This window comes from Lipotes vexillifer, unplaced genomic scaffold, assembly GCF_000442215.2.
Source record: "Lipotes vexillifer unplaced genomic scaffold, Lipotes_vexillifer_v1.1 scaffold1094, whole genome shotgun sequence".
In the NCBI taxonomy this organism is placed as follows: domain Eukaryota; kingdom Metazoa; phylum Chordata; class Mammalia; order Artiodactyla; family Lipotidae; genus Lipotes; species Lipotes vexillifer.
In genome coordinates this window covers 3,595,768-3,622,995 of record NW_006792775.1, presented here as the reverse complement: position 1 = coordinate 3,622,995, position 27,228 = coordinate 3,595,768, and the positions used below count along the sequence as shown (strand labels likewise).

The 27,228-nt window shown below is 55.6% G+C and overlaps 1 protein-coding gene across 1 annotated transcript in view; it reads left to right on the top strand.

The window, feature by feature from the left end:
* Nucleotides 1-27,228, top strand: part of ANO1 (anoctamin 1) — an 89,325-nt gene that overhangs the window by 29,516 nt on the left and 32,581 nt on the right. The window contains exons 7-13 of the mRNA XM_007466015.1: nt 647-712; nt 1,203-1,258; nt 4,803-4,844; nt 10,810-10,874; nt 11,664-11,798; nt 15,688-15,848; nt 27,099-27,202. Coding sequence (XP_007466077.1) covers nt 647-712; nt 1,203-1,258; nt 4,803-4,844; nt 10,810-10,874; nt 11,664-11,798; nt 15,688-15,848; nt 27,099-27,202 — 629 coding nt within the window. The remainder of the gene's footprint in view (nt 1-646; nt 713-1,202; nt 1,259-4,802; nt 4,845-10,809; nt 10,875-11,663; nt 11,799-15,687; nt 15,849-27,098; nt 27,203-27,228) is intronic.

Genomic DNA, 27,228 nt, shown 5'->3' with positions numbered 1-27,228 from the left:
CTCCGGACGCGCAGGCTCAGCGGCCATGGCTCACGGGCCCAGCCGCTCCGCGGCATGTGGGATCTTCCCGGACCGGGGCACGAACCCGTGTCCCCTGCATCGGCAGATGGACTCTCAACCACTGCGCCACCAGGGAAGCCTGAGATGGTCTATTTTTAAGTGGATTTCAGGGAGTGCCTTTCCCACCAGTGTCACAGCAGAGTAGTCAAGAGTGGGCTGGCCAGGCCACTGGAAAATCTGACCCCCTTACCACCTAGAAAGCCTCTTCATCCAGGCAGAGGGTTCTGTGACCAGCAAAGGGCTTCGTGGAAACTCCTGGGCAGCCCTGGCCCCCAAGGATGTGTGCGAAGCAAGATCAGATCTCTGGGAAGCCCCAGACCCATGGCCGGGCTCTGCCTTACCCCCTCACGACGCTGTCTTCTGGGGCTGGGTGCCCAAGCCCACACCTCTGGATTCTAGGAGGTGCAGGTGTGGTTATTTTTATCCTGCTCCCAGCGCGGGGCTTCAGGCAGCAAACAAGGGGCCCGGCCATCATTCCCCTGCCCCCCAGGAGTGCTGGACTGTGCGTGAGCGCTTTGCCCCCCAAATGCAGCTTTGATCCTTTCAGGCCCTTTTGCATGTAACTAATAGCTGGATGTATAAACAGGGCAAGGAGAGGGAAGAAAGAAGGACTCTGCCCTTTTAAGTAAAAGGCGAAAATGTGGTAAATACGGTAAGTGCCTCTGCCCCCGCGTGGGGCACGCAGGCCTCCTCTTTGGCTTTTCCAATCAACCTAAAATCTAATTCCAAATTGTATGTGTGTTTTCTGACACCATCAATTTTTCCATCCATATTTTTCTCCTGATTCAGCTTTTCTAACCACTTACAATCCCCCTTCCTCACCTGCAGGTTTGCCCTCGAGCAGGCGGGGGTAGCTGGTGAATCGCAGGTTTGGGGGTACCTCCTTCCTCCCAGATGTAACTTCCTCCTGGGGTTTCCTCTGTGTCTTCCTAATTCTGCCAATAGAGCATGTTTTTATCATCTCCTAGTCGAACCCGGGGAGGAAACCCCAGAAAGGTGGTCGGGCTCTGTGCAACCAGGTGTGGCTCGCTTTGAGAAAATTCTCGGTGATTGAGACAACAGCCCTGGGACCGCTCTGATTGAACACGGAGCCGTTGGAGACGGGCCTTGTCCGTAATCTTCTCTCTGCCTTTGTTTTCAAGGCATCACGAGCCTGCTGGCCAATGGCGTTTACTCGGCAGCCTACCCACTGCACGATGTAAGTAACCTTGACAAACATAGTTCATCCCTGCGCGTCATTTGATTCTCCAAACCCCGAGGGCCACACCCCCCAGGGAGCTCTTGTTAGCCTGTGGTCGGGGCTTCCTGCTTTGGCGCTCCTGTAAATGTCAGCCGCTTCTGGCCTTTCCTGGTTCCCCAGGTGGGGACCAGAATTACACACAGAGCCATCTATTCTTACTGAATCATTCCACCAAGACAGGGGCACTTGTGGCAGAAACTCTGCACGGCCATATCTGAACTTCACAGCCAGCTGGTCCACAAGAACTTTCCCTGGCTCAGTCTCCCCTACCCCACCCCGCCCGGGCTCTGGCAGAATGACCAGAGAGCTCTGCATCTTATGTATCTATTTCTGCAGAGCAAGTGGCCAGTTTCCTGAGCCGAATCTGCAAATCCCACTGGTATCCCCCTGACAAATATAGCCTGTGGCCACGGCCGCGTTGTCTTGGCTTGGGATAGAGAGAGAGAAGGTTCTCTTCTTATTGTCTCTATGGAAACAAGGACTAGAGTTCAACAGGGCACTGGGGATGGGCCATGGGGCCTGAGCAGTGTGGGAACTCCGGACAGAGGATCTCTGGAACTTTCCAAATGTGTGTTACTGCAAAGGCTAGGAGAGAGAGAGGACAGGCATGGGGGCGCGGGGACCCAGATTCCAGTCCTGGCCGCTCACTCCTCTGTGACCTTGAGCAGAGGCAGCCCCTGTCCTCTCTGAGCCCCAGTGCCCCCATCTGCAAGTCAGAAATAATACCTGCCCTGTCCAGTTGCCAGGGCTGCAGAGGGTGTTAGCAGGAATTCAGAAACAGAAGGGCTTTCAGTAAGACATTGGACGAACGGGGGGTGGGGCTGGCAGCAAAGGGCTGTCCACCCGGACCGTAGACTCAGAAGGAAAGATGCTCAGCCGACCTGCCGCCATCCCCCGTCACTCACTGTGAGGATTTGGGCTCAACTGATCCCGTTTTCCCCGCTCTGTGCCTCTGTTCATGCTCTTCCTTCTGTCTGCAGTGGTCTTCACTCCTCCTCTGCCTGGACAACCCCTCCCCAGGGCAAACAAAGCATCCCCATGGAGCCTTCCTTTCCCCGCCTCCCCGGCACGGTTGAGTCTTCCCCTCTGGACCTCCATGCTCCTTGTCCCACAAAGACAACACTGTTTGGCCGCCATTCATTATGCATGCACCTCATGAAAGCCTCTGCGCCTAGTAGGCGCTCAATAAATGCAGTGTGGGGTTCAGTCGAGTTGTCTTGGTGATTGACCTGTTGCGGGATGAATGCTTCGAGGGAGGACTCAGACCCCGCAGGTCCCGGCTGGCGCTTCTGGCTTCTCCCTAGAAGGCGCCTCGCTCATCCGCCCCATCTGTGCGCCACTCAGGTTTGCTCAGCCCTACTTGGCCTTTGAGCTGTCTCTCCTGCCAAGACGTCAGGGACAGAAGCCGAAACGTTTCAGGGCCTCCCTGCCTGTTTGATTCAGCCCTTTAAGTCTTGAAAGGGAAAGGGGAAAGATCCACATTTCTGAGCACCTACTGTATGCAAAGAACTGTGTCTAGTAGGAGCTTTATCTCATTTAACCTGGTGCAAACACAGAGGCTCAGAGAGCTTTAGTGACTTGCCCAAGTTCACACAGCCCCTGTGGAGGAGCTGGGGCCAGAAGCCAGCCCTGGTTGACAGCAGGCTACTCCACCCCTGGCTGCACCACCACTGCGTCCTCCCCTGGAGGCCGATGCACCCCTCTTCTCAGGCTTCGCTGCCACATTTGTCTTAGGAATCAATTCTAGCAGCAGTTTAAACCGATGAGTACAAGACTTCCACTGAGGCCCCAAAAAGCATCTCGAAGATCCTCATGTTAGAAACTCCTTGTGCACCATCATCTTTGTCCCTTACACAGCAGTAGGGAAGCCCGCCACGTGGGGTCTGTTCCCACTTTACAGATGGGGAAACTGAGGCTGCAGCTGCTCAAGCAACTTGCCCACGCGCACACGGCCAAGGAGTGGAGCCCAGATCCTCTGGCTCTGCTTCCAGGGTTCTTTCCAGCGGGATGATGGATCTCGGTCATCTCGAGCGAATATGAGATTTTACATCCATGAATTTTCCGTACAGCTGATGGACACACACCCCGTTAAGTACCAAAGCTGATGTTCAAATATTTGGGGAGATAAATCCTCTGAAGCTAGCCCTGTGGACCCCATGCCTTAAACAGGGGATGCCGGCTGTTGCGAGGCTGCACCTCGGCCTCTGGCAGGCAGCAGGCCCCTCACGCGCGTGTACGCTTCTCACCATCTGCCTCTCACCCCTGAGCTGTCCTAGGTCGCATCTCAGTGCGTGGCCCAGAGCATCCCACCCTCTCCAGGGCCTTGCTTGCTGCGTTCACTCACTCATTCATTCATTCAACAAGAGCGTCTGCCAGGCCAGGGGCCGGGGTCATTGCCAACCAGACAGCAGCCTGTTAGGACTGCACATAGAGGAAGAGCCTTCTACTCCATAACTAGCATTTGAATCCAGAGAAGGACTTGGCGTTTCAGCCACTGCTGGGTGGCTTTTTGGCTTCCTTCCTGGTTGGCATCTGCCTCCTTCAAGGTCACCGGCTAGCTGACCTCTACAGAAATGAGGTGCTGCTGGAATTATGGGCCCATCTTAGACAAGAGGGGAAACTCTGGGAAGCGGATAGGTTGGGTTGGGCGGAGAGGGGGCCCCTGAAGACCCGGGGTGGGGGGGGGATTTGGTTAAACTGCTCCCAGAGCATCTTCATTCAAAGACCACAGGAATTGGTTGCCCACCTGGTGGTCAAGTTCTCCCTGCCTGGAGGGGGCTGGCGGGGCCGGAAGAGGGGTCACGGAAGGAGCTGGTGAGAGGAGCGGGCACCAGGCAGACCTCCCAGAGCCCTGAGAGCTTTATCTGCCCGGCAGTCCTCAGGACCAGTTGGCCAGTCTTCTAGTCATCAGTGTCACCCGTTGGAATACTGGGCTAGCTTTCGACCTTTAGACACTCCTTCTCTTCCATTGGATTTGGAGACCTGGATCCAAGTCCCATGTCTGACCAGATTTTGCTGTCTCTCCCAGGAAAGTCAGTTTGCTCCTCTGAGCCTCGGTGTTCCCATCTGTAGAATGGGACGCATTGGACTCACCGATCTGTATGCACTGGGATCATCTAACTCATGGTCCCTCCTGGGACACTTGAGAGGGAAGGGGGCACCACCCTAGTGGGGCCTGGGATGAGACACCAGGGCCCTCCTGGCAGAGTGGGATGCATGTTCACCCTGTTGACAATCCCTCCAGCCCCTGAAGCCCCCTTTCCTCTGTGTCACCAGTTCCGAGGACCTGACCGCGTTCCCATCCTGGATGTCATCTCTGTGTCGAGGGAAAGGCGCTTTGGGCTTTCCCGGGACACTTTTTATCCTAGGAGGAGGGGGCCTGGGCACACTTCTGCACCGTGTGAAGTTCTGTCCTGGGACTAGCTCACCTGCGTAGTGGGGGCAGCTGGAGTGCCTGTCTGGAAAGGTTACAGGACAGTAAGACACCTTTCTCTCTTTACAGGGAGACTATGAAGGGGAGAACGTGGAGTTCAACGACAGGAAGGTAGGTGCTACAGAGCCGGGAGACCGCTCCTTGGGGTCTGGGGGTCTGGGGGCCAGCGGGGGACAGGGGCTCGGGGGTCACGGCACTGCAGCCCCACATCTGAGCGAGAAGGTTGGTGAATTCACCTCTTTGGACTGTTTTCCTCTCTGATTCTCAAAAGCATCCTTGGCAGGTTGTCCGAGCGTGTGAAGGGAAGGGACGTGCCCCCCGCCTGCCCTTCCTTCCTGCACTAGCCTGCAGTTCCTCTGTCCTTCCTTCCCGCACTGACCTGGCCAGCTTAAAACCCGTGTCTCACCGGATCGGTCAGAACCTCCAGGGCTCCTTGCTGACGTTTGGCCTAATCCTGCCTGGCTTCCAGGAAAATAACTTTGGGAGCCACGGGGCCAGAGCCTGGAGTGCCCCAGCCCCCAGCAGCGCACGGGAACACGATGGATGGTGGTCAAGCCAGTTTCTCAAACTCACTTGACCTGGAACCCTTTTTAATGGGAAAGTTATGGAGCTGGTGTCCCAGGAGACACACTTTGGGAAATGCCTCGCGATCATTTATTCTTCCGTGGTTCTCCCTAATTCCACGCACCCAGGCTCTCAGGAAGCTCTGGTCCTGCACCCACCCCACATCCGCGCCACCACAGCCAGTTCTCCTTCCGTCGCGTGCCCACACCCGGATCCCAGCCTCCCTGCCTCCACATGAGGCTATCCCAGCTCCCCAACAAGGCCTGCCCTCCCTCACCTCAGGGAGCAGCCCTCCCTGGGCTCTGCGTTCCTCTCAGCCCCCTTTGTCCCATCTCTTGCTCCCCAAGAACGGATCCTTCCAAGGTGCCGGGTGGGGATGTTTCCCTGAGAACCTCACAATGGAGGCCTTGTCCCAAATTGCAAGGCCCAGGAGACTCTGCGTGTGGAATGCTCTCTGTTCCCACCTCCCTCCAGCCCCCCATATGTGTTTTTAAGCCTCCGGTACTTGATACAACTCGCCTGCCCGCCCGCCCGGGAATCCAGTTGAAGATGCTATCTGATTTAGCACAAAAATTACATATTTGGTTATTTTTAGTGTAACATCTGGCATTCGTCTGAGGGCCCGTGACTTGCAGATCTCTTCCATCCCGTCCACGGGCCTGCCCCGCACCAAGCCTGGCCTCAGAGCCCAGCCCCCTTCGTCCCTCTGCAGCCCTCTGCCACTGCCTGATGCCCTTCCTCCACAGGGACCCTCTTTTAGCCATTTAGCCTCCAGGCCCCAGGCCCCTCCGCCCTAATCTCCCACCCTCGTCCCCATGCTGCAGCCGCACTGCCGCCTTTCTAATCTAAAGACAACTTGGCGGATGGTCGCGTCAGTGCCAAGACTGTCTCATTCAGTTATTACTCAGGAACTATTTACTGGGCACTATAGTGTGCCGGCCCAGCAGACAGCTCCAGGTTCATCCAGACCCGAAAGCTCTCTGCCTGCAATGCGGCCCACTTTCCACCCCCCTCTCCTCACTTAATGTTATGTCCCAGCCATGAGTACAAAGGCTGGTCCATGATCAGGGAGTATTGGATGAGTGGATGGATGGATGGGTTGGTGGATGGGTGGACAGATGGACTGACAGATAGATGGACGGGTGGATGGATGGATGGAGGGAGGGAGGGATGGATGGATGATGAGTAGTGGTGGGTGGATGGAAGGAAGGAAAGAAGGAAGGGAGGAGGGGAAAATGCCCCAGACACGTGTTTGTGTCCTAACTCAGAGAACTCATTCTCCCGTGGTCGCTGCATCTAAAGTGATCCCCAAGTGCCCGAGGACAGAAGGGGGGACGTAGCCAAGCCAAGGCCCTGGTCCTGTGCTGAGCTGGCAGAGCAGGGGCACAGTAGGGATATTTCAGCAGAGGCAGGCCTGGGCCAGGGCTGAGCAAGGCCATAGCTATTGGCCTGATCTTCGGGCCACAAACGCTTGGGGCCTTGGAGCCAAGCGCTCCTTCCTCCAGGATTGGGAGGCGGGAGGGTTACTCCAGGTGTGGATTGAGGTGGCCTCATTCCTGTACTGCACTGAGAGCCACGGGGCCCTGGCCCATCATTCATTCATTCATTCAACAATTACTTACTGGAAACCTGTTATCTGCCCTGTTTGAGAAGCTGGGGAATGACACAGGCCAGACAAACCTGGTGCCTCCATCCTAGGGGGAGACAGCAAGGGTTGAGTACATACACAGTAATTAAGGACAGCGTCACTGCTGTGATGGACCTGCCCAGCCACATGGGCCCAGGTGGGAGGTCTGGGCAGGAGAGATGCCAGTGGAGGGAGCCAGGATCCCTCTGAGGTCCAGGTGCTGGAAGGCTCCCAGGGTCACAGTGACCAGAGCCACCGGTGCCCAGCTGACCTGCCCCAGGGCCCCCGACACCTCCCACCTGCTCACAGACTGAGGAGCCCCCAGAGTTCTGCCAACCATAGCCAGGAAATCTGATGCTTAATTTCCTTACGCTGACAGCTACAGGGTGATTGATGTTCTCTTCTTGGCAGGAAGAAAAGTCCACCGAGGTAAAGTGGTTTATGTAGAAAGCTGGAGTGTGCCCCCATCTGCCACATCTCTCAGGGGATGGTGGCTGGCCTGCTGTGGCCAGTCCCAGCGGGCAGGCCTGGGAACAGGGTGACCAACATGATGAGGACAAGCCTTCCAGAGCGTCTGTCCGTGCCTCCCCTCCCCCGTGGCAATCTCCACTCCCTCCCTTTCCATCCCAGGGTCTCTGCCCTCATTCCTCCCCACTCCCTCCCTCCCTCGCATCTAGCTGCTCTGATGCTCCCCTAGCTGGTCTATGATGTAAATTTCAGCTGACTTTTTTTTTTTTTTTAACATCTTTATTGGAGTATAATTGCTTTACAATGGTGTGTTAGTTTCTGCTTTTTAACAAAATGGATCAGCTATACATATACATATGTTCCCATATCTCTTCCCTCTTGTGTCTCCCTCCCACCCTCCCTATCCCACCCCTCTAGGTGGTCACAAAGCACGGAGCTGATCTCCCTGTGCTATGCGGCTGCTTCCCACTAGCTATCTATTTTACATTTGGTAGTGTATATATGTCCTTGCCACTCTCTCACTTTGTCCCAGCTTACCCTTCCCCTCCCCATACCCTCAAGTCCGTTCTCTAGTAGGTCTGTGTCTTTATTCCTGTCTTAGCCCTAGGTTCTTCATGACATTTTTTTTCTTAAATTCCATATATATGTGTTAGCATACGGTATTTGTCTTTCTCTTTCTGACTTACTTCACTCTGTATGACAGACTCTAGGTCCATCCACCTCATTACAAACAGCTCAGTTTCGTTCCTTTTCATGGCTGAGTAATATTCCAGTGTATATATGTGCCACATCTTCTTTATCCATTCAGCTGAAGGGAGGAAGCTGCCCGGTTGGTGACTGGTGACGGCCGCTTTGCTTTTCCAGAGGTGCTGCACGATCTCATCAGAGTTTGCCGGCTCAGACTCTCCCTTAGAGAGTAAAACTATAGGCTTTTCCTCCTTTTTTCTGCGTAATCAGACAGATGGCACATAACAAGCCCCCAGCACTTCACTTCACAAAGCGTGAGCCCATCAGCGTCCACTCAGGACAGACTCCTTCAGTATCAAGGAGGTGATGGAGCTCAGAGGGGAGGGAGTCCGCCCTGGATGCCCAGCCGGGCTCAGAGGGGGAAGGCCCGGCTCAGATCACCCACTCGGGACGCTGCCCAGGACACCGACTCCAGACCCAGCAGAGCCACCGTCCTAGCAGGGCAGCACGGCTCCGATTCCTGGACCCCTTCTCCTCTGAGATGGGGGGAGGCCCTGGGCATCCCAGTTCCTTACCCAGAAGCTACAGAGGCTTCCCCACCAGCAGCCAGACTTGCCATTAAGTCTTTCAGAACTTGGAATCATGCTGAACACGTCCTGCTTGTGCCACTTACAGAGAGATTTAAAATCTAAAGAAAGCTACTCCTATAACGATCAGAGCAGGCAAAACCCAGGATTTTGACAGCAAGGTTCGCTCATAATTTATTAAGAATGCATTTAGCTTTTCTATGTTATTTTCCTCCCTGTTTTTTCCTCCCTGCTCATTTTGTCCCTGGGTGCTGACTTTTGATGAAACACAGCACTTGTGTTCTCCTGAGTATTATGTTCAGAGCTGCAGAAGGAGAGAGGAAATGGAAAAGTTTGCTAGAAGGTCATTTCTAGGGACCCCCTGACTCTCTGGTCTGTGGAAGCTGGCCCTGTCCCCGTGAGCCTCTTAGACATTTTTAATTTTCAGAGACTCAGTTGAAGGCATCTTTGTGCATAGAAATCCATCCCATCAGCTCTGGATCTTCCAAGTCAGTGGGGAGAATGTAATATTAGCTCAGGCTGCTATGACAAAACACCAGACTTAAACAGAAGACATTTATGTCTCACAGTTCTGGAGGCTGGAAGTCCCAGATCAAGGTGCCGGCAGGGTTGGGTTCTGGTGCAGGCTCTCTTCCTGGCTTGCGGACAGCCGTCTTCTCACTGTGTCCTCACACGGCCTTTCCTCCATGTGTGCACGTGAAAAAAGAAAGCTCTGGTGTCTCTTCCACTTCTTATAAGGACACCAGTCCTGCCAGGTCAAAACCCTGCTCTCATGACCTCATTTAACTTTAATTACTTCCGGAAAGATGCAGCCATGCAACCGGAAAGATACAGTCATGTTGGGGGCTAAGGCTTCAACCTATGAATCTGGGGGGACACATTCAGTCCATAGTCTAGAGTATTTGGGGCGATGATATAAAAGGCTGTGTTCGGGGGCCACAGCAGAATCTGTATATAGGAGACCCCCAAGTTTTTAAGTCTAAATATTAAAAAAAGGAAAAAGGATGGAAGCCAAGCTTCGGTGCACAGGAGAGACCTGGGGCCCATGGGGTGTTCTCACAGGCGTCCTGCCCCTGCTTCCTGCCAGCAGAGATGGGCAGCTGAAGCCCTGGGTTCCCAGCTGGGGCCCAGCTCCCCTCCAGCCAGCAGTGTCACCCTTTGAGTTAAGGTTGGTAGAGCATTAATTACCCACATGCATGGGATTTCTTTATTAAAACCAGCAGTCCTAACCCAGTGTCTTCCCGAGGACACCCTATACCCACGCATTCATACAAGGCTTCCAATCGCCAAGCTCGTTGCCATCCTGCCCAAAGCCTGGGGCATGATGGGGTGTGTAGATTTCATTTATTTCACTAAGCTGTGTTAATCAGACAGCTCATCTCAGGAGACACACATCGGGCTCTCTTTGCATCCCGTGAGACTTTTAAAAATCGTACCACTGGTATTTCTCTGCTGCAAAGCCTGGTGGGTCTGTCTTTTTACAAAGAAAGTGAGGTGTCTGACAGCCATTTGAGATCAATTCCAGATCAAATCGTGAGCAGTGAGGACTCTATAATGATGCCAGAAGTTTCTTTCCCATCCCCACTGTCACCTAAAAACATAAGCCTAGGGCTTCCCTGGTGGCGCAGTGGTTGAGGGTCCACCTGCCGATGCAGGGGCCACGGGTTCATGCCCCGGTCCGGGAGGACACCACGTGCCGCGGAGCGGCTGGGCCCGTGAGCCGTGGCCGCTGAGCCCGCGCGTCCGGAGCCTGCGCTCCGCAACGGGAGAGGCCACAGCAGTGAGAGGCCCGCGTACCGCAAAAAAGTAAATAAAAATAAAAAAATATAAGCCTATTCCTCCTTGGAGAGCCCGCCACCAGCCATGGCTTCTTCAAGGCCCTTACCAGAGCTGAAAGTTTTGACCCGTTTTCTCGTGTCCGTCTCCCTGACCAGAACGGGAGCTCCAGGGCTCAGGGCTGTGTCTGCTGTGCTCAGCTCAGAACCCGGCGTCCACCACGGTACCCAGCACAGGGCCGACCCTCTGTACGTGTATGTTGAATGAATGAATGACGTAGCTGTGAGCGGACACCTCAGTCCAGCGGGGGCCCAGCAGCTCTGTGTTCCGGATTTCCCCCAGCCCTTCACCGCTTCCTTTCTCCCAGCTCCTGTACGAAGAGTGGGCGAGTTACAGGGTGTTCTACAAGTGCCAGCCCATCGACCTGGTCAGGTGAGAGGGGACTCTGGGAGCAGGCCTGATCGGAGAGACGTCCCTGTGCATTTCGACCGTGCTGAGTGTACAGTGCATGGGGGCCTGCACCAAGGTCTCCCAGCAGGACAGGAGCCTGGCTGAGCCTTAGATAGCAGTTTATTCAAATTCACTGCAGGACGGGCTCTTACCTGTCATATTCACTGTCTCCCCCTAAATTCACAGTCCAGCTTGACCCAGCCAGGCATCTGGTGTGATTTCTTTCTGTGTTGAAAGGAAGAAAAGAGCTGCCTGGGAATTTGTAAGAATTGCCCCTCTGGGCAATGCGTCCTCTCCTGAGGGGACCTCCATCCCGGGGCAGGAAGGGGCGAACAGATCAGGCAATGGGTGTGCTGTTGGGGACACGTAGACCAGAACTCAGCCCATCAAGGAGCCAGAAACGCTTAATATACAGCGTGATTGGTTCTCTTGGTGCCTCGGGGCTAGAGTTTATTCCTGTTCTTAGGCTGAATAGGGCTGGAACAGAAGTGACAGCCTCCGGGCGACACCATATCCTTCAGCGTGGGCACCAAGAGCGGAAACGCTCCCACCTTCGGGGCACAGTAGAGAAGTGCTGGCATAGGGAAGGCAGAGAGCACCCCAAACCCCACAGCCTGGCTCGGGGGCCCCCAGTCTCTGCTTCTTTGGTTGAGAGAATCAGGGGCCGCCCTATGAGCTGTTCCTCGCTGCGGGGGAGGGGGTACGGTGTAATTTTTTCCCCCTGATGTGGATTGAGAGTGTGTCTCTGTTTGGCTTTGCCCTGCGGTGCAGAAAGTATTTTGGGGAGAAGGTTGGCCTGTACTTTGCCTGGCTGGGCGTCTACACCCAGATGCTCATCCCCGCCTCCGTGGTCGGGATCATCGTTTTCCTCTACGGATGGGCCACCGTCGATGAGAACATCCCCAGGTAGGTGGGCAGCCCCTCTCTCCTAACACATCCTCATCTTACTAAGGAGCCACGTTCCTATTGCTGCAGGGACTTGGGCCCCTCACCCCAACCCCTTCCCCGCCGTGCACCCGCTCAGCACCCCCACCCAGGAAGTCACAGGCCAGGCCAGGCGGTGTCAGAAAGAGAGCCGCCCAGTCCAAAGAATGTAATAGCCATCTGAGCGTGTGGGCAGCCTTTGCAGGCACGATCGCCCCCCGGAGACGCTTTATTGTCGAGAGGAAGACATAAAATAAATATCCAACTCCTTTTCGTTCTTTGAAGCTTTTTTTCCCATTTAGTTCTTGGTCATTATGTGACAAGAAAATTGACCACTTCCCTGTGCGGCCAGGAAATGAGACGGATGTGACCATTTGGAGACCTGGGGGCAGCGCACTCAGCCAGCCAGGCCCTGTGTCCGTGCTGCGTCCCCTGGCCACGCGGCTTTGGGAGATGTTGCAACAACAGGACCGTCATGAGAGCTGACCGGGTGCAACAGGCCCCGGTCTCTGAACGCAGGGCTGATAGCACTGCTACTGTTCACCAAGGGGTAGGCCAGGCGTGGGGGGCTCTTGGAAGGAGGCCAGGACCCCAGAGACAGCCCGGCGTCGTGCCGGGTGTGGTTCTCCCAGAAGGGCAGCCAGAACGTGAGTCAAGCTGCGGGAGCTTGAGGACACCGTCTCCCCTCTTTTCTAGTGGTTTCCTAGACTTGCTAATACCGACCCAGGGATAACTGATTGTGTTCTGAGTTCAGGATTTCAGGCCTAACTTCCTTCAGGAACACTGTGCCTATGGGCAAAACACTGGATAGAAAAGTGGACGCCCCTGGCCCTGCCTCCTGGGAGCTGGCGGTCTGTCGGGGACAGTCCCGGTACATCAGCGCAGTTTACATTTCTTACGGCTCAGCCCAGTGTCTCTGAAGCAGAGCTGTGGTTTAGACAATCCATCCGTGGTTCTGATCAGAAAAGAGCCAGTGAAGGAGTCTTTTACTTGGTGGAGAAACTGACTCCTTAGGACTCAGCGGTGCAGAAAGGCCACATCCAGTAATTTTGTGCAAGTGATTTGTGAATACATGAATAACACCTAAAATATTCCACCCACCCGGAATCAGAACGTTAAAGGAATCCGGCTTATGTCCCTCCAGGGTTATTTTGGGCACAGGCAGGAGAAAGCTTGTCCCTTTGTTTGCTAATGACATGAGCTCACTGTGCTTGGGTTTGAGGAACGCAGAGATCAAAGTAGCCCAGACGCAGAGGGGACTGAGTGGAGGGTGAGGGGCCCCCCACGGAGACTTCTCCATCCGCCTTCCTGCCGATCCTGGAGGGGAAGCTGGGCTGGTGGCCTGCTCTGCCCAGGCAGGCGCGGGCTCCCTGGCAAGGACGCCGACATCCCCAGGCCAGGCCAGGCCAGCGCTGTCACACAGCCAGGGATGCAAACAGCATTTACTGGGAATTCTGGAGCCCCGTCTGACCTCGGCCTCTGCTCACTTGGTGCCTTGAACAAAGCAGGAAGTGTGCATTCCCCCTGGAATGTGGCCCAAGCCAGTTTGTAGGATAGCCGGTGCCCCCTGCACCCCCTGTGCCCTGCACGATGCTGCCCTGCCGCCCCGCCCCTCTATTTGCCCCAAAGAGCAGGCCCACCCGTGGCTTGTCTCTATTTTGGCTGAAGGCAGTGAAGGGAGAGGCTGAGGGTTTAAAACCAGCAGAAACAGCCTTTTTGACTGGTTGATATTGTTTAAGCTGGCAGGGAGGAGGGCTGGGCAGCCATGGGGCTCACAGGCAGGCAGAGACGTGGGCTCTGGTCCCCCCGTCCCCTCCCATCCTCGGGGCCCCGGGCGGCACCGTGACAATGGTGGAGGGGGCCTTCCATCCCCAGGTTCCCTGAGAGGGGCTGGGGTCCTGCACGGGTGGGATGTCCTGCCCCTCTGCCTTTCAGGAGAGGCCCCCCAGGAAGCTCAGGGAGGGACAAGGCTCCATTATTTCCACAATAACGATGGTGAACGGGAGGATGAGTCCCAGGGCCGTTCCGAGGGCTTCACGTGCGTTCCCCTGTTTAATCCTCCTAACAACCCAGTAACACGGGTTCTCAGGGAATTCCCTGGTGGTCCAGTAGTTAGGGCTGCACTCTTTCACTGCCGAGAGCCTGGATTCAATCCCTGGTCGGGGAATGAAGATCCCATGTGCTGCGCAGCGCAGCCAAAACAACAACAACAACAACAAAAACCCAATATACTTGAATAAAATGCCATGGCCTTTAAAAAAAAATGGGTTCTCTATTCTCAGCATCCCCATTCTATAGACAGGGAAACTGAGGCCCAAGGAGTTGGAACAACCTGCCCAAGGCCACACAGCTCACAAGCGGTAGAGCTGAGATTCAAATCCAGAGCTGGCTGGCTCCCGAGTCCACGGTGCCCCACGGCCTCTGTGTGCCTGTCCCCGCCCCACATACACGTGCACATAGGCACACACACGCATGCTCACACACGCACTCCCCCAGATGCTTCGAGGCACCAGCTGGTCCATCTTTCCCTCTCCCATGCCTGACACCGTGCCTGGCACATACAGCATGTACACAATCTTTTAATGAGTCTTTGGTAAGAGTAACTGTGAGAAGAGAATTGAGCTGAATGCCCACAGTGCTAGCAGAGGAGGGTCCCTCACAGCCTCTCAGCAAATGTTTCTCCAACACCGATGGCTGTGGCCCAGCCACGATTCTGTGCATCCAGAAATTTTTTTTTAAAGCCAAAAAACAACCACCCAATTCGGCCCCCTCCTCGATAGCCACCTAACCCTTGGGAATCAGACTCCTGCCCGGTGTCTAATAATAGCTCAGTATCTTGTCCAAGTTAGCAGGGAGAAGGGCAGGGCAGGGCAGAGCTGGCAGGGCCTAATTCTGGGGTCCCTTCTCATCTTCCAGAAGGAGAAACTGAGTCTGAGGCTAAAGGACAGGGCCGGGGGCACAGAGGGCAGGAATAACCCATCAAGGACGGGGGCCACGCCTCCTGGTCTCAGCAGGGAGCCCTCCTGTGGCCTCTGGGCATCAGCTGAGAGCAGTGCAGGGCATGGGCCTGACAGACAGAGCCCAGGGCTCAATCGCCACTCTGCTGTCGCCACTCTGCTGTGTGGCCCTGAGCAAGTGACTTGCCCTCTCTGGGCTCACTTCCTCATCTATGAAGATGGGATTGTAATGGCCCCAGAGCTGGTCCAGGCCAGGTAGACGCTCGGTGCAGGCTCCTGCTCACACAGCTAATGGCCCTTACTGCATTTTTCAGTATTAGTAGGAGAGAGTCTGCGTGCTGGGCAGGGCGGAGGAGGCAGGCCACTGGGCATCGCGCAGCTCCCCATCCTGTCCAGCCACACCCCCAGGGCTCGAGCCCCAGACTCAGCAGAACAAAAGCCTGCCCTGAGCCGGACTAGCATCCTGAGCAGGAACTGCCCCTCCCTTTCGGGGTGAGCCCGGCGTGGTGGCTCCCCAACCCCAGGCAGCTTGCGGGTGTGTTCCTTGCAACCCAACCACCCGTCTCCCGGAGGAGATTCGGGAGAACCGTTTCTCCAACCTCTTAGGGGCCCAGAGTGCCCAGCGATGTCCGTAGGCTGGTACCCAGGCCTGCCCGGGGCCAGCTGTCCCACGGCGTCCCCACAGGGGTGGACTGAAGCCCGCAGGAACGGCACTTAGCAGGTGCCAGGCTCACGGCCAGGGCTCAGGATGGGCGCCGGCGGAAGCCGGCTGATGAGCCGGACCGTGTCCACCACGGCGGGGACCCCCAGCACTTTCTCCCACCCGACATGGCTCCGGGAGGCTCCAGTCCACGTGGGCCGGCAGGGACCCTGCCCATCGGCCAGGGGACTCTGGGCTGCTCCCTTTCTTCCAGCATGGAGATGTGTGACCAGAGACACAACATCACCATGTGCCCGCTGTGTGACAAGACCTGCAGCTACTGGAAGATGAGCTCTGCGTGCGCCACGGCCCGCGCCAGCCACCTCTTCGACAACCCTGCCACTGTTTTCTTCTCTATCTTCATGGCCCTCTGGGGTAAGCCGAGCGCCGCCACCCTGTCTGTGGGTCAGAGGGTGGGTCCCGACATTCCCTCCCTCTCCTTGAGGCTACCCTCAGGACCGTTTGCCAGGAATGCACACAGGAGGAACGGTCAGCAGAAAGAATCCCCCATTCTGTCTGCAAGTTACTGGGGTCTGTACTGGGTCACGACCCACAGATGCATGTGACCCGGCCAAGAGCCCCTCATGAAAAGCCTAGGAGGGTGCTTTGCTCCCGGAACCGGGACCTCTTTCCTGGGGCCGGGATTTGTTGCTGCTTTAGAACAAGGAGTGCCGAGAGTTCTGCCTTCCTCCCGACCAGGCCCAGGCCCTGGGGCACAGCTCTCATTATCCCCCAGCACCCCTGCAGGTGTCACATGCCCATTTTACAAGTCAGGAGGCCAAGGCCCAGGGAGAGTTGATGTGACTGGCCCAGGATCACCCAGCTCCTGAGCGGCCAAGGTAAGGAGTGAACGTACGATTCCAGGGCCTGTGCCCTTAACCGCTGGACTCCACTGCTACCTGGAGTCCAGGGCAGACGGCTCCTCCTCCAGTATTCTTCCTGAATCCAGGTCCTACCTGGTACCCATCTCAGGCTTGGGGGGCACGGGAGGCGGGTAAGTGGTGGCTGGATGCATTTCCGCAGACGTTTCTGGATTAGCAGCAGATAAGCCTGTTTCCTCCTCTGTGGCCCCGTGACACAGCCTTTGCCAGCAGGGCATTCAGGATTCGGGCAACCGTGTGCAGAGCCGTCCCCTGGGCACCAGAGCCCCAGTCTTTGCCCTCAGGGGCTCCCAGCTAGTAGGAGATGGAGCTGCACACAGAAAGGGTACAGGAGCCCTGGGGGAGGGAAGTCAGCTCTGCCCTTCCCCACATAACTCAACCCTCAGCTTCCTCGCCTGTAAGATGAGGGTGTGATAAGGATTAGAGACAGCGGGCACAAAATCTCAGCCAATGCTTAGCACGTACATGGCTGACTCTCAGTAAACGGTCCTGCCCTTGTGACCACAAACCACAGGCAGGGCTGCCTGACACACGGCGGGGGTTTGAGACTGAGTAAGGTGACGTGCCTTGCATGTAGGATGCGTACCAACCGGTATTTACTAAGTGCCTGTGCTGGGCACAGGGGAAACCATGGGAGGGAAAACCACTGCATCCACTGACTTAGTCCAAGATTCAGGAGGGTGCAGCATGTGCAAAGGCCCTGTGGTGCGGGTGCAGGGGGCAAGTGGGAGTGGGAACAGGAGGACCCTGGAGGCCAGCAAGGGCCGCAGAGGACTTTGTGTTCTCACTCGGAGGACTCAGAAGCCGTTGCAGTCAGCCTCCTGTATCAGAAGTTTTCTCGTCTTAAACTTGAGTCAGAGACGGCAACTTACGTGAGAAGCGGCTGGGGAGGTGATAGAGGGGGGCTGACCCAGCTGTGACTGGGGACAGCGGCGGGGCTTTTGCTCAAGACCCACGCGAGCTCCGGGGCAGATGCTCAACCACCTGCACGTGATAGCGAGAAGCCCTTTCTCCCGAGGGCGGCACCATGGGGGAAGAAGACCAGTGAGAAAGAGTAAGAGCGGCCGTTAGCGGGCCTCTCGCGCCCTCCCTCCCTGGCCCTGGGCTCCCCGACTGCGTTCCATCTGTTCCCACTGTCCTGCCTAGACGCCCGGTAACAGCTGTGTCAAACTGAGGGCCTGCGATGGAGAAGACTCTGTTCATTGCAGAGGGCTCTCGTGCCCACCCTCCTGTAAGCTAAGGAGATGCCTCGGGCGTGGCAAAGCCCGAGTCGCGTGGAGCACAGGGGTACAAATGACAGCCCCCGCCCCACTCATGAACATCACCCCTCCACATCCTTCCCCCCACCCTGGCTCGGCAGTGGCCTGTAAGCCCACGGACACCCGGGTAACAGGGACACCCAGGACTGTCCACACACCCAAGCTCCGGGAGCTCGAAGCACAGCTTCACGATCAGCGCAGTCGTCATGGGCACATGATGGCCCTCCTAACAAGGCTGAGAATGAGAGTCACAGGTCACCAGCTCAGCGTAAGGGAGCGATTTCCAGCAGTGAGTGCTGGGTTGGGCTGGCCCGGCAGGTGGTGAGCACCCTGTCTCAGGAGGCATTCAAGCTGAGGTTGGAGGAGTCCTTGCCGGGGCTGCCACAGAGCATGGGGAGGTGATGTCTGTGTGTGGTTCGTGGTGGCCCCGCGCCACACTCTAGCTCAGATGATTAATTCTGGGATCAATCTGACTATAAATTTAGGCTCGATGGCCGTCTTCACTGAGCTGATGTGTATGTGTCTGACATTGGGCTGGATGCTCCTTGCACTTCATCCCACCTTGTCCCACAGCTGAGAAACTGTCCCCATCTCACAGATGAGGAAAGTGGGTCTCCACTGGCAGGGCCAGGAATGGAGCCCACGCTGCCCTGACCCTGTTCCGCCTCCCCTGCCCGCCCCTGTCTCTTTGGACGCTGCGTTCTATCAGAACCACCCACCTGCCCCCCACCACCCTCTGCTCTCACTGCCAGCCTCCCTGGCCTTCCTCAAGTTCTCCGGTTGGCTTCCTTCCTTCCTCTCTGATCGGGGCCCAGGAAGCTCCAAGCTGAGGCTGGAACACCTCCTGGCTGGGCACCCAGCCTCCCGGTTCCCCCGCTCCGAGCGGGGGGAGGCTCACCCAGCAGCATTCACGCCCACGGTGGAGCCCAGCTGCACAGCTGCCGCCTTGACGGTTTGGTCCAATTCAATACCCAGCTGCGTTGGCTGTGAGCCAGGATGGCTAGTCAGCAGGTAATAGTGCCAGTCCCTGGGCCAGACTCAGGTTCAACTCTCAGCTCTGTCACCTGCCAGCTGTGCAACTTCAGGAAAGTTGCTTCAACTCTCTGGGCCCTGGGTTCCCCGTTTGTAATATGGAGACAGTGGTCGGGAATGTCAAATGAGTCACGTCTTGTGATGTCTTAGGGCTGTACCTGGTGCTAGTTGTCATGTCGTGCTAGCTGTTGCATCGGATCAGTGAGCCCTTGCTTCTCGAAAACGTGAAAACAGCCTAGACCCTTGGAGGTTGGAGCTCAGATCTAACCTGTCACCTTGTGCCTGGAGGCCTCTGTGAATTACGTCACTTCATCTCCTTCAGAAAAGAACGCTAGCCTTGGTTGGCTGGTTCCTAGTGTGTGCCAGGCACTGTCCTGAGCATCTTATGTGAGCGACTCATTAATCCTCCCAGTAACTATAGGAGGGCAACAGGCTTTACTACCCCATTTAGCAGATGAAAAAATTGAGGCAACTTTCCCAGGGTTACACCAGCTAACAAGAGGCAGAGGCAAGACTTGAACCCCAGCGTTCTGGCTCCCCAGCCCCAAATACTTGACCCCTGGGCTTTACTCCCTTTGTCAGCGTTACTAATCAGGTCTAGCTCATGTGTGTGCTTATTCCTGGCAGGCTTACCTTAAATTCATTCTCTCACCTGGAACACTTTCCCCAGCTCCCTCCAAACAAACAGGCTCCCTTTCCCCCTCCAGAGTTCTGCACAGAGTCCTGCACAGGCTACCTCACTGGTCCCCACAACAACCCTGGAGAGAAACCCTGTTATTCTCTGATGTGGACAGGGAAGCACAGAGAGGTTAAGTGACTTGCCCAAGATCACACAGCTAGCAGATTTGTAGCAGACATGATAGATCCGTGCCTGGCCCGCCGGCCTTCACGGTCCAGGCTAGTGCCCTGGTCTCACCTCTCCATCCAAACATCCTCCACCCGCCTTCTGTGCCCTCCTGGGGAAGCAGAGATTCACCATGAGCAGGCGGTGAGGGGCACACAGGCAGCAATGCCACTCAACCCACCAGGAGGCAGGGAGTTGGTTGAATTCTGTGCACCCCCTCAATGAAGCCAGCTTGGTCACATCATGCTTCTTTATTGAGCACCTACTGTGTGCAAAGGGGTACCACTTCACAGCCTCAAAGCTGTTGGCCAGCCCTTACCAGCAGCCCTGTCCTTGGGAGAAAAACAGATGGTCCCATCCTTCCCCTATCCAAGACGCAGCGAAACGGGCAAATCTGTGCTTCCGCTGTGTGTCCCCCGGTCCTCCAGCTCCTCTTCCACCGCAGGAGACAACATTGGTGCCTGTCTGTCAAGGGCGAGAGTTCAGTCTACACACCCCCATTTGGGGGAGAAAAAAACAATAACAAAAAAGCCAAACCACTCTCATGAAGCACTTCTGGAAAGAGGAGCTTATTATAAATCAAGACAGAAGCAACAGGAACTGGCCTGCTGGGCTGAGAGGTGCCTGTTAACAACCCGTCCGTGCCCCCAGGGTGGAGGGAGACTCAGTCCCTCCATCAACCCCGGGCTCTTTCACACTTTACTCTGTCAGGCGTTATTAGCAGCGAGCTTACCATTGTTGAGGGGTTTTTTTTTTAGTCCCTTATTCAATTACTTGTTCATTACCCTCTAAAGGATCATTTTCCCACTGGTGTTTCTTATCCCACTGTGTCCTTTCTTTTCCTGTCCTCCAGCTGCTAAGGCTTCTGCTCACATGGTGACAGAGAGCAACCCCAAACCTGACATTGACAGTAGCGGGGCTCTGCCGCCCCAGGAGTCGCCTCTGGCCGCTGTTTTCACGTTGCTTCAGCTCCACTGTGGGGTCTGGTTTGCCCAGAGGCTGACCCGCTGGTCCTGGAGCCGTGTGCTCTGGCTGAGCTCTCCCCTGCCTGGGATTTATGACAATTCAAAGCCTTCATTCAGTAAGGTGTCACACGAAGAAACTTTGAGCTCCATTTAGCTGTTCCCGCCGGGATCAATTTTCTGAAATTATGGCATAATAATGGGGTTTTAAAGCCTTGTCAGTTCGAGGCAGAACAAAGGGGGTTATTTGATTTGAGCCTGCCTGCAAGGAGCTGGAGAAAGATGGTCCCGGCATTAGTGGAGTGACAGGTGTGATTGAAACCCCTCCTGGGGGGGCTGCACCCGAGACTCTGAATGGAGTGGGCAGGTCACCGGCTGAGTCACCCAGTGCCGACGGGAGGGAGAGAGACTGAGTCTCTGCTGGAATTAAAAGGCCAGCAGCGGGTTTGTGAGCGAACACATGTTCAGGGGATAAATATAATCAGTGAGAAAATGAAGGGTGGGGGGGACTTTGTGCGGGAGCCCCGTCTCCCCTGTGAGCCGACAGGTGGGTTTGTGACCGAAAGCTCGGCCTCTCTGTGCCCCAGAGCCGGATCAAATCTCGGAGACAGAGTTTTGGGTAAAGTAGAAAAGGAGAGCTTTATTGCTTTGCCAGGCAAAGGGGGACACACCGGTTCGGGGGCGGGGAGTTCTCTGACAAGATTAGGGTGTGGCAAGCAGGGCCTGCCGTCCCTTAATCTCTTCACAGGTGGTCGTCTCCCGATGTTTTAATTTATTTTAGTTTTGGCTGCGTCGGGCCTTAGTTGCGGCATGCGGGATCCTCATGGAGCATGCGGGATCCTCATGGCGGTGCGCCGTCTTCTCTCTGGTTGAGGCGCGGAGCTCAGTAGTTGTGGCACGCGGGCTTAGTTGCTCCGCGGCATGTGGGATCTTCCCGGACCAGGGCTCGAACCCGCGTCGCTTGCATTGGCAGGCGGACTCTCAACCACTGCGCCACCAGGGAAGCCCAGCGGTTGTCTCCTGATCTCGATGAGTCTCTCTGGTCCCTTTAATCTTGTTTCGGGTCGTTGCTTGGCTTCGTCTCTGTTGATTAGCAACAGTTTGAATCCACCCTTCGGAACTCAGGGACGGCCATTGGGGCTGCAGTCTCGCCTATAAGAAATGGGGCACAAAAAGGGCCTCCACGCCAGGGAGCCCCACAGGGCCCCGCTCAGTTTCAGGTCACTCTCTTGTCCGGTTCCTGCAGCCCGAGGACACGCATCTCTGATCTCCACATTCAGAGAAAGGAGTCTGTGCTGAGCAGATGTCGGACTGTCAAGAGCCAGAGGTTTGAGAAGCTGGTCTCTGCTCTCAGGGGTCTTGTTTTGAGGAGGGTGTGGCCCTGCCTGCCCCCTGGGGCCTCCGCGGCTCAAGAGTGCCTGGCACAGGTTTGGGAGACAAGACCCCGGCCCATAAGGAGCTTGGACCTCACCAGGGAGACGGGGCTGTTCTCCAGGCAGCCGCAGAAGCGCCCCAGCATCCATCAGAGCCTTCCCTCTGTGGCCTGTGAGATTCCCACGGCAGGCCTGGGAGCCTGTGAGGTTCCAACGGGCACAAAAGACCACGGGACGGCCGAACCGGGAGCGTCCAATGACACGTCCAAGATCGTGCCACAGGGTCAGCAACAGCGTTTCAGGGGAGGGTGAAAGCTCAGAAAGGTGGGGGGGTGGTCAGCAGCCAGCCCAGGAAACATCCAGAATTAGGGAAATTGGGGTTAGGCCTAGGAGTGAAAGCAGTTTGGACACGTCAAGCAGGGCCCGAGGGAGGTAGGGTGGGATGTGGCCTGGGAAAGGGCAGACAGTGAGTAGGTCAGTGCGTCCAGACGCCTGTGTGGACAGCGCCACGTGCAGAGCTTGTCCAGAATGGAGATTCCAGCTCAGCGTGGTGCCCAGGAATCTGTATTTCAGCAAGCCCCCTGCAGTGGGGCTTCCGGTACAGCCCACACTCTAAGAAATCCGGGGGGGAAATGGACAGATTGCCCCTTCCCCACGTAACCATGCGGGTGTGTCCTGGTCCATTTTCTCTGCAGCTCCAGCCTACAGCAGGGGCACTTAAGCCCATAAGCAGAATCTGTACCCATTGTTCTGTGATTCTTTTTTTTGTTAGTTCACGTGAAATTTACATAACATAAATTAACTGTTTTAAGTGCACAGTTCAGTGGCATTTAGTACACTCACCGTGTCATGCCATCATTACCACCATCCTCCCAGGTGGCAACCTGGTGCCCATTTAACAATCTGTCCCTTTCCCCCTGTCCCCACCCGTGGCAACCACCAGCCTGCTTTCTGCCTCTACGATGGATTTATCTGTAGATATTCTGGATGCTTTGTATAAACAGAACCAACCATATGTTTTGTTCTCTCGTCAGCCACTTAGTGAGAAACGGTGGAGATCCTTCAGGTGAGCCGGGTCGTGGGGCCGCTCCTCTGTCGAGCCCCTTGCCACGGGTGGGCCCTGCCCTGGGCTCCGCAGCGCATCGGCTTATGGACGCCTCACCGTAGGCCCCACAGCGGGCACTGTTATCAAGCCCATTGTACATACGTGGAGACTGAGTCTGGGAGGCAGGTGGGGGGAGCGGGCCCATGCCCAAGCTCATACCTGCTTTGAGCCATGGTAGATCCAGGGTCCATCGCTCACCTGCTGCCTCTGGGCAGCAAGAATGTGTTTGTCTAACACTGTGTCATTAAAACAAATGTTTGAAGGGAGACGCTCAAACACCTGCTTGCACCCTGGCCTGGATTCCCTCTTCACTACCTGTGATTTCTGCTGCACTGCCCTCTGGGCTCTGGATTTTGGGGGGATGGTCTTGTCTCCTTGGCCCCCTCGTATGGCTGCTGGGGTCAAGGCCATCTCTTCATGTCTTTTGTACCCTGGACCGGGTTTGGCCCACAGCTTGTCCTCATGTGGGCGGGAAGCCACACCCCTAACCCCAGTCGATCTTGGGGTCAGAAGTCCTGGATCGAGGTTTCTGCTGTATATTAACCAGTCACTCCTCAGGGTCTCAGTTTACCCATCAGTGTGAAGGAGTGCGTTATCTCTGCTCTGAGGGCTTGTGGGTGGGATGAAAGGAGATGCCCCAAGCATACCCAGCACCTGACACCAGGCAGACACCGCGTTACGTCTGTGTGATGTAGTTGGCACGTCAGCCAGGAGAACCATTATTGGGCACCTTGAAGGGAAGGGACGGGAACCCGGCAGGCCCCGCTGCTGTCCACATGGCTGGTGTAGAGAGGGAGGGCTGCAGGAGCACAGCTGCAAAGGAGGGGCCCTGGGTTTTCTTCCTGCCTCTGCCCAGTCCAGTAGCAGGTGAGTTTTCACACTGCTCAAGATGCCTGATTCTGAGCTGAGACCTCAGGACTGCCCCCAACTCAGCATGAGCCTTCCCATCGCCTGTCCTACTGGCCAAGCCTGAACATCACAGCTCCGCCCCTTTGCTGCAGAGCAAAGGCGTGGCAAACTCGGAGCCCGAGAGCCCAGGCAATAGGGCATAGTGGGGTCTGTGGCCCAGCAGAGAAGGCACGCCCAAACCTTGACAAATGGATTGTCACTCCTCGGCTCCAGCCTCCTGGTGCCAGAGTTTCTGATTTTTAAAGGAGAAGCAGGAAACTCATGATTTTATATAAAATGCCTGCATTTCTTAAACATAGCTGAGCACAACAAGCCTTGTCTATGCACCATCTCCACTCCTTGGCCTCCAAGGTGTGACCTCAGGTCCAGTCTCGGTCCTGGTCAACCTACAGATACCCCTGGGAGAGGGCCCTTGTATCTATCTTAAGACATTTAACAGTAAAATTCTAGAGCAAGAATGCCTGGGTTTAAATACCAGCTGCCTAGCTGTGTGACCTTGGACAAATTACTTAACCTCTCTGTGCCTCCATTTCCTCATCCATAAAATGGCAATACAAGTTTTGCTGTAATCGTCAGACTTATTACGACTATAGTTGTTATTCCCAAAGAAAATCAAATATCTGTGCAGAAGGTCGGTCAAGTATGGTGGTTAAGTGTAGACTCTGGGGTCAAATAGAATTCGGTTCAAATCCCACTCCTGCTGCTAACCTAAAGTTGACCTTGGGCAGAGCATTTAATCCTCTGAGTCTCTGTCCTCATTTGTAAAAGAGTCAGTGGAAATCACTTCTACTGCATGGCGTTGTTTTGAGGGTTCGTGTAGCTGGTGTCGCTAAATCACTAGCACAGAGCCTGGTGCAGGCTGAGTCCTCATGAAAAGGTAACAGTTATCACACTGCAGGCTGGTGAGTGGAGGGAGGGGGAGGTCCAGGAGGTAGAGGTGTGAGCCTAGGAATGGGGAGACATGGGGAGGCTGAGACAGGGAAGGTTAACAGGCCGGCTTCCCTGCTGTGCATGGAGCCAGCCCTCCTGCCCCACTCAGCCCAAGGTCTCAAAGGAGGCCTTGCCATGGGCAGGCAGAGGAGGCCGGAGAGAGACAGCTGTCAGAACACAGTGAAGGAGAGACAGGCCTTCCAGAACTGGTGGCGGTGTGGGAATGGGCCCCAACCAAGGGCCTCCACTACAGTGACCCAGGGACACGTTGAAAGAGACAGAAGGAAACATCCTCACACCTTCCTTCTTAGGAGGCGGTGCAGGCTGCAGATGGGCCGGCCCCACCAGCCATATGTGTCTGCTGAGAGTACATTTGTATCACAGGGAACTACATTTCCCAGGCTCCCTTGCTGTCCCATTTCCTGGAAGGCTCAGCCAATGGGAAGCCCTGATGGGGGGGGGGGAAATCAGAAGGTGGGAGGAAGAGGGAAGTCAGGCTGTTTCTCCTCTTCCTCTGCTTCCTGGGGCACCTCTGGCAAAGGTTTTGCCTTCTCCCTGGCTCTACCTCCCTCCAGAAAGCCCTTCCTCCGTGATCCTAGCGTCTTCTGGGCAGCTCCAGTTTCTGGCTCTGGGGACACCACCTCCCATGGTCCCGCCACCCCTAGGTAGGCAGCAGCTTCCTGCTGTCGCTAATCTCTGGATGGTCTCACCATCCGCTGCTTGTCTTCTCAGCTCTTCCGTCGTCTATGTGGCCAAGCCCCAGGATTAAATTACCCCAGTCCGAAAGACCTAAGAGGTTCCTGTTTCCTGGCTGGACCTGGTTGGTACTGTAGCTAATACTTGATGGGCAGATACCCGTTAAGCGCAGATATGTGCAAGCTCGGAGGCCCTGTTCTCACCTCACCTTAATGGGGAGGTGGGCGTGTTCTCTGAACCAGGAGGTGAGTCAGATTCAGACCCATCTCTTGCCAGGTCCAACGCCTGTATTCTTTCGTGGTGAAGGATGACATTGGAGAATTTGCGCTAAAGTCCTCATTGAATGTCCATCTTGACACTGCCACTTATCAGATAAGCCATTTAATTCTGCCGAGCCTCAGTTTTCTCATTTGTAAAATGAGGAAAATTATAGCAGCTCCCTCCTATGATTACTATGAGGTTTAAATGAGATTAATACATCACGTGATAGCTCTTTCAACAGTGCCTGGCACATAGCAGTTCAAGAATCCGGAGTTCTGGTTAACTTTATGGCCACCCTTATCACTACTCCAACCCTCAGCCTCTGCTGATTTTCCCTTAGGGGTGGGAAGAATTAATGGTAAATGTTTCAGTCAGTGATATCTCCATTTGCAAGTGTCTACTCATAAAAGCCATTCATTCATTCAGTGAGCTCTCTTGAGGTACCTGTTTGTGCCCGACACTGGGCTCTCCATGGGGGACCCAGATGACAAGGCCCCATCCCTGCCTCACACCCCAGAAGGGCCACGAGACATGGGACAGGGATCATAATGGAAGGTGGCACGAACAGCATGAGCAGGAGAGGTCCCAAGAGGAGTTGGTTTCTTTCCTGACACTGAGGGGGATGATTGGAGGCTTCCTGGAGGAGGTGGCATTTGGACTATGCTTAGTCTGTCGGGAATACAAAGCAGGATGTAGCAGCTAAGAGTGCAGCTCTAAAGTCAGGCCACCTGCAGGGGTTTGAAGCTTGAGTGAGTGACCTTGGCTCCCCTTTCACTCTTTCTGACCCCACCTGTGACTTGGGGTCCCCAAGATCGATGGAGCAGGATGCTTAAGAGCAAAAGCTCTGGGACCAGCCTGCCCAGCCCCTCACCGGCTGGCAGAATAACCTTGGCTGGGACTCGGTTTCCCTGTGCCTCAGTTTTTTCAACTGTAAAGTAAGCAATAGGGACTTCCCTGGTGGTGCAGTGGATAAGACTCTGTGCTCCCAGTGTAGGGGGCCCGGGTCCGATCCCTGCCCAGGGAACTAGATCCCACAGGCATAAGAGTTCGTATGTCACAACTAAGGAGCCGGTGAGCTGCAACTAAGGAGCCCATGTGCTGTAACTAAGGAGCCCGCCTGCTGCAACTAAGACCCAGATAAATAAATAAACCAAATAAGTTTGTTTGTTTTTTTTTTCTTTAATGAGCAATAGATCATCCCTGCCTCGCGGGGTCAGTGGGAGAGCTGAACAGTTTAATTCATGCGAAGTTCTTGGTCCAGCACTTGTTGCCCTCACTTACCGGATGGTGCAGAAGAGGAGAATGCTTTCATGGCATCTGAGGTCGTGGGGCCTCTGAGCCCCTAACTTCCTGGCTTTCCTCCCTCCCCGCAGCCGCCACCTTCATGGAGCACTGGAAGCGGAAACAGATGCGGCTCAATTACCGCTGGGACCTCACAGGCTTCGAGGAGGAGGAGGTGAGTGGGCTTGGCACCTGCGCCCCCTGCGCCCCACCGCGTGTCCC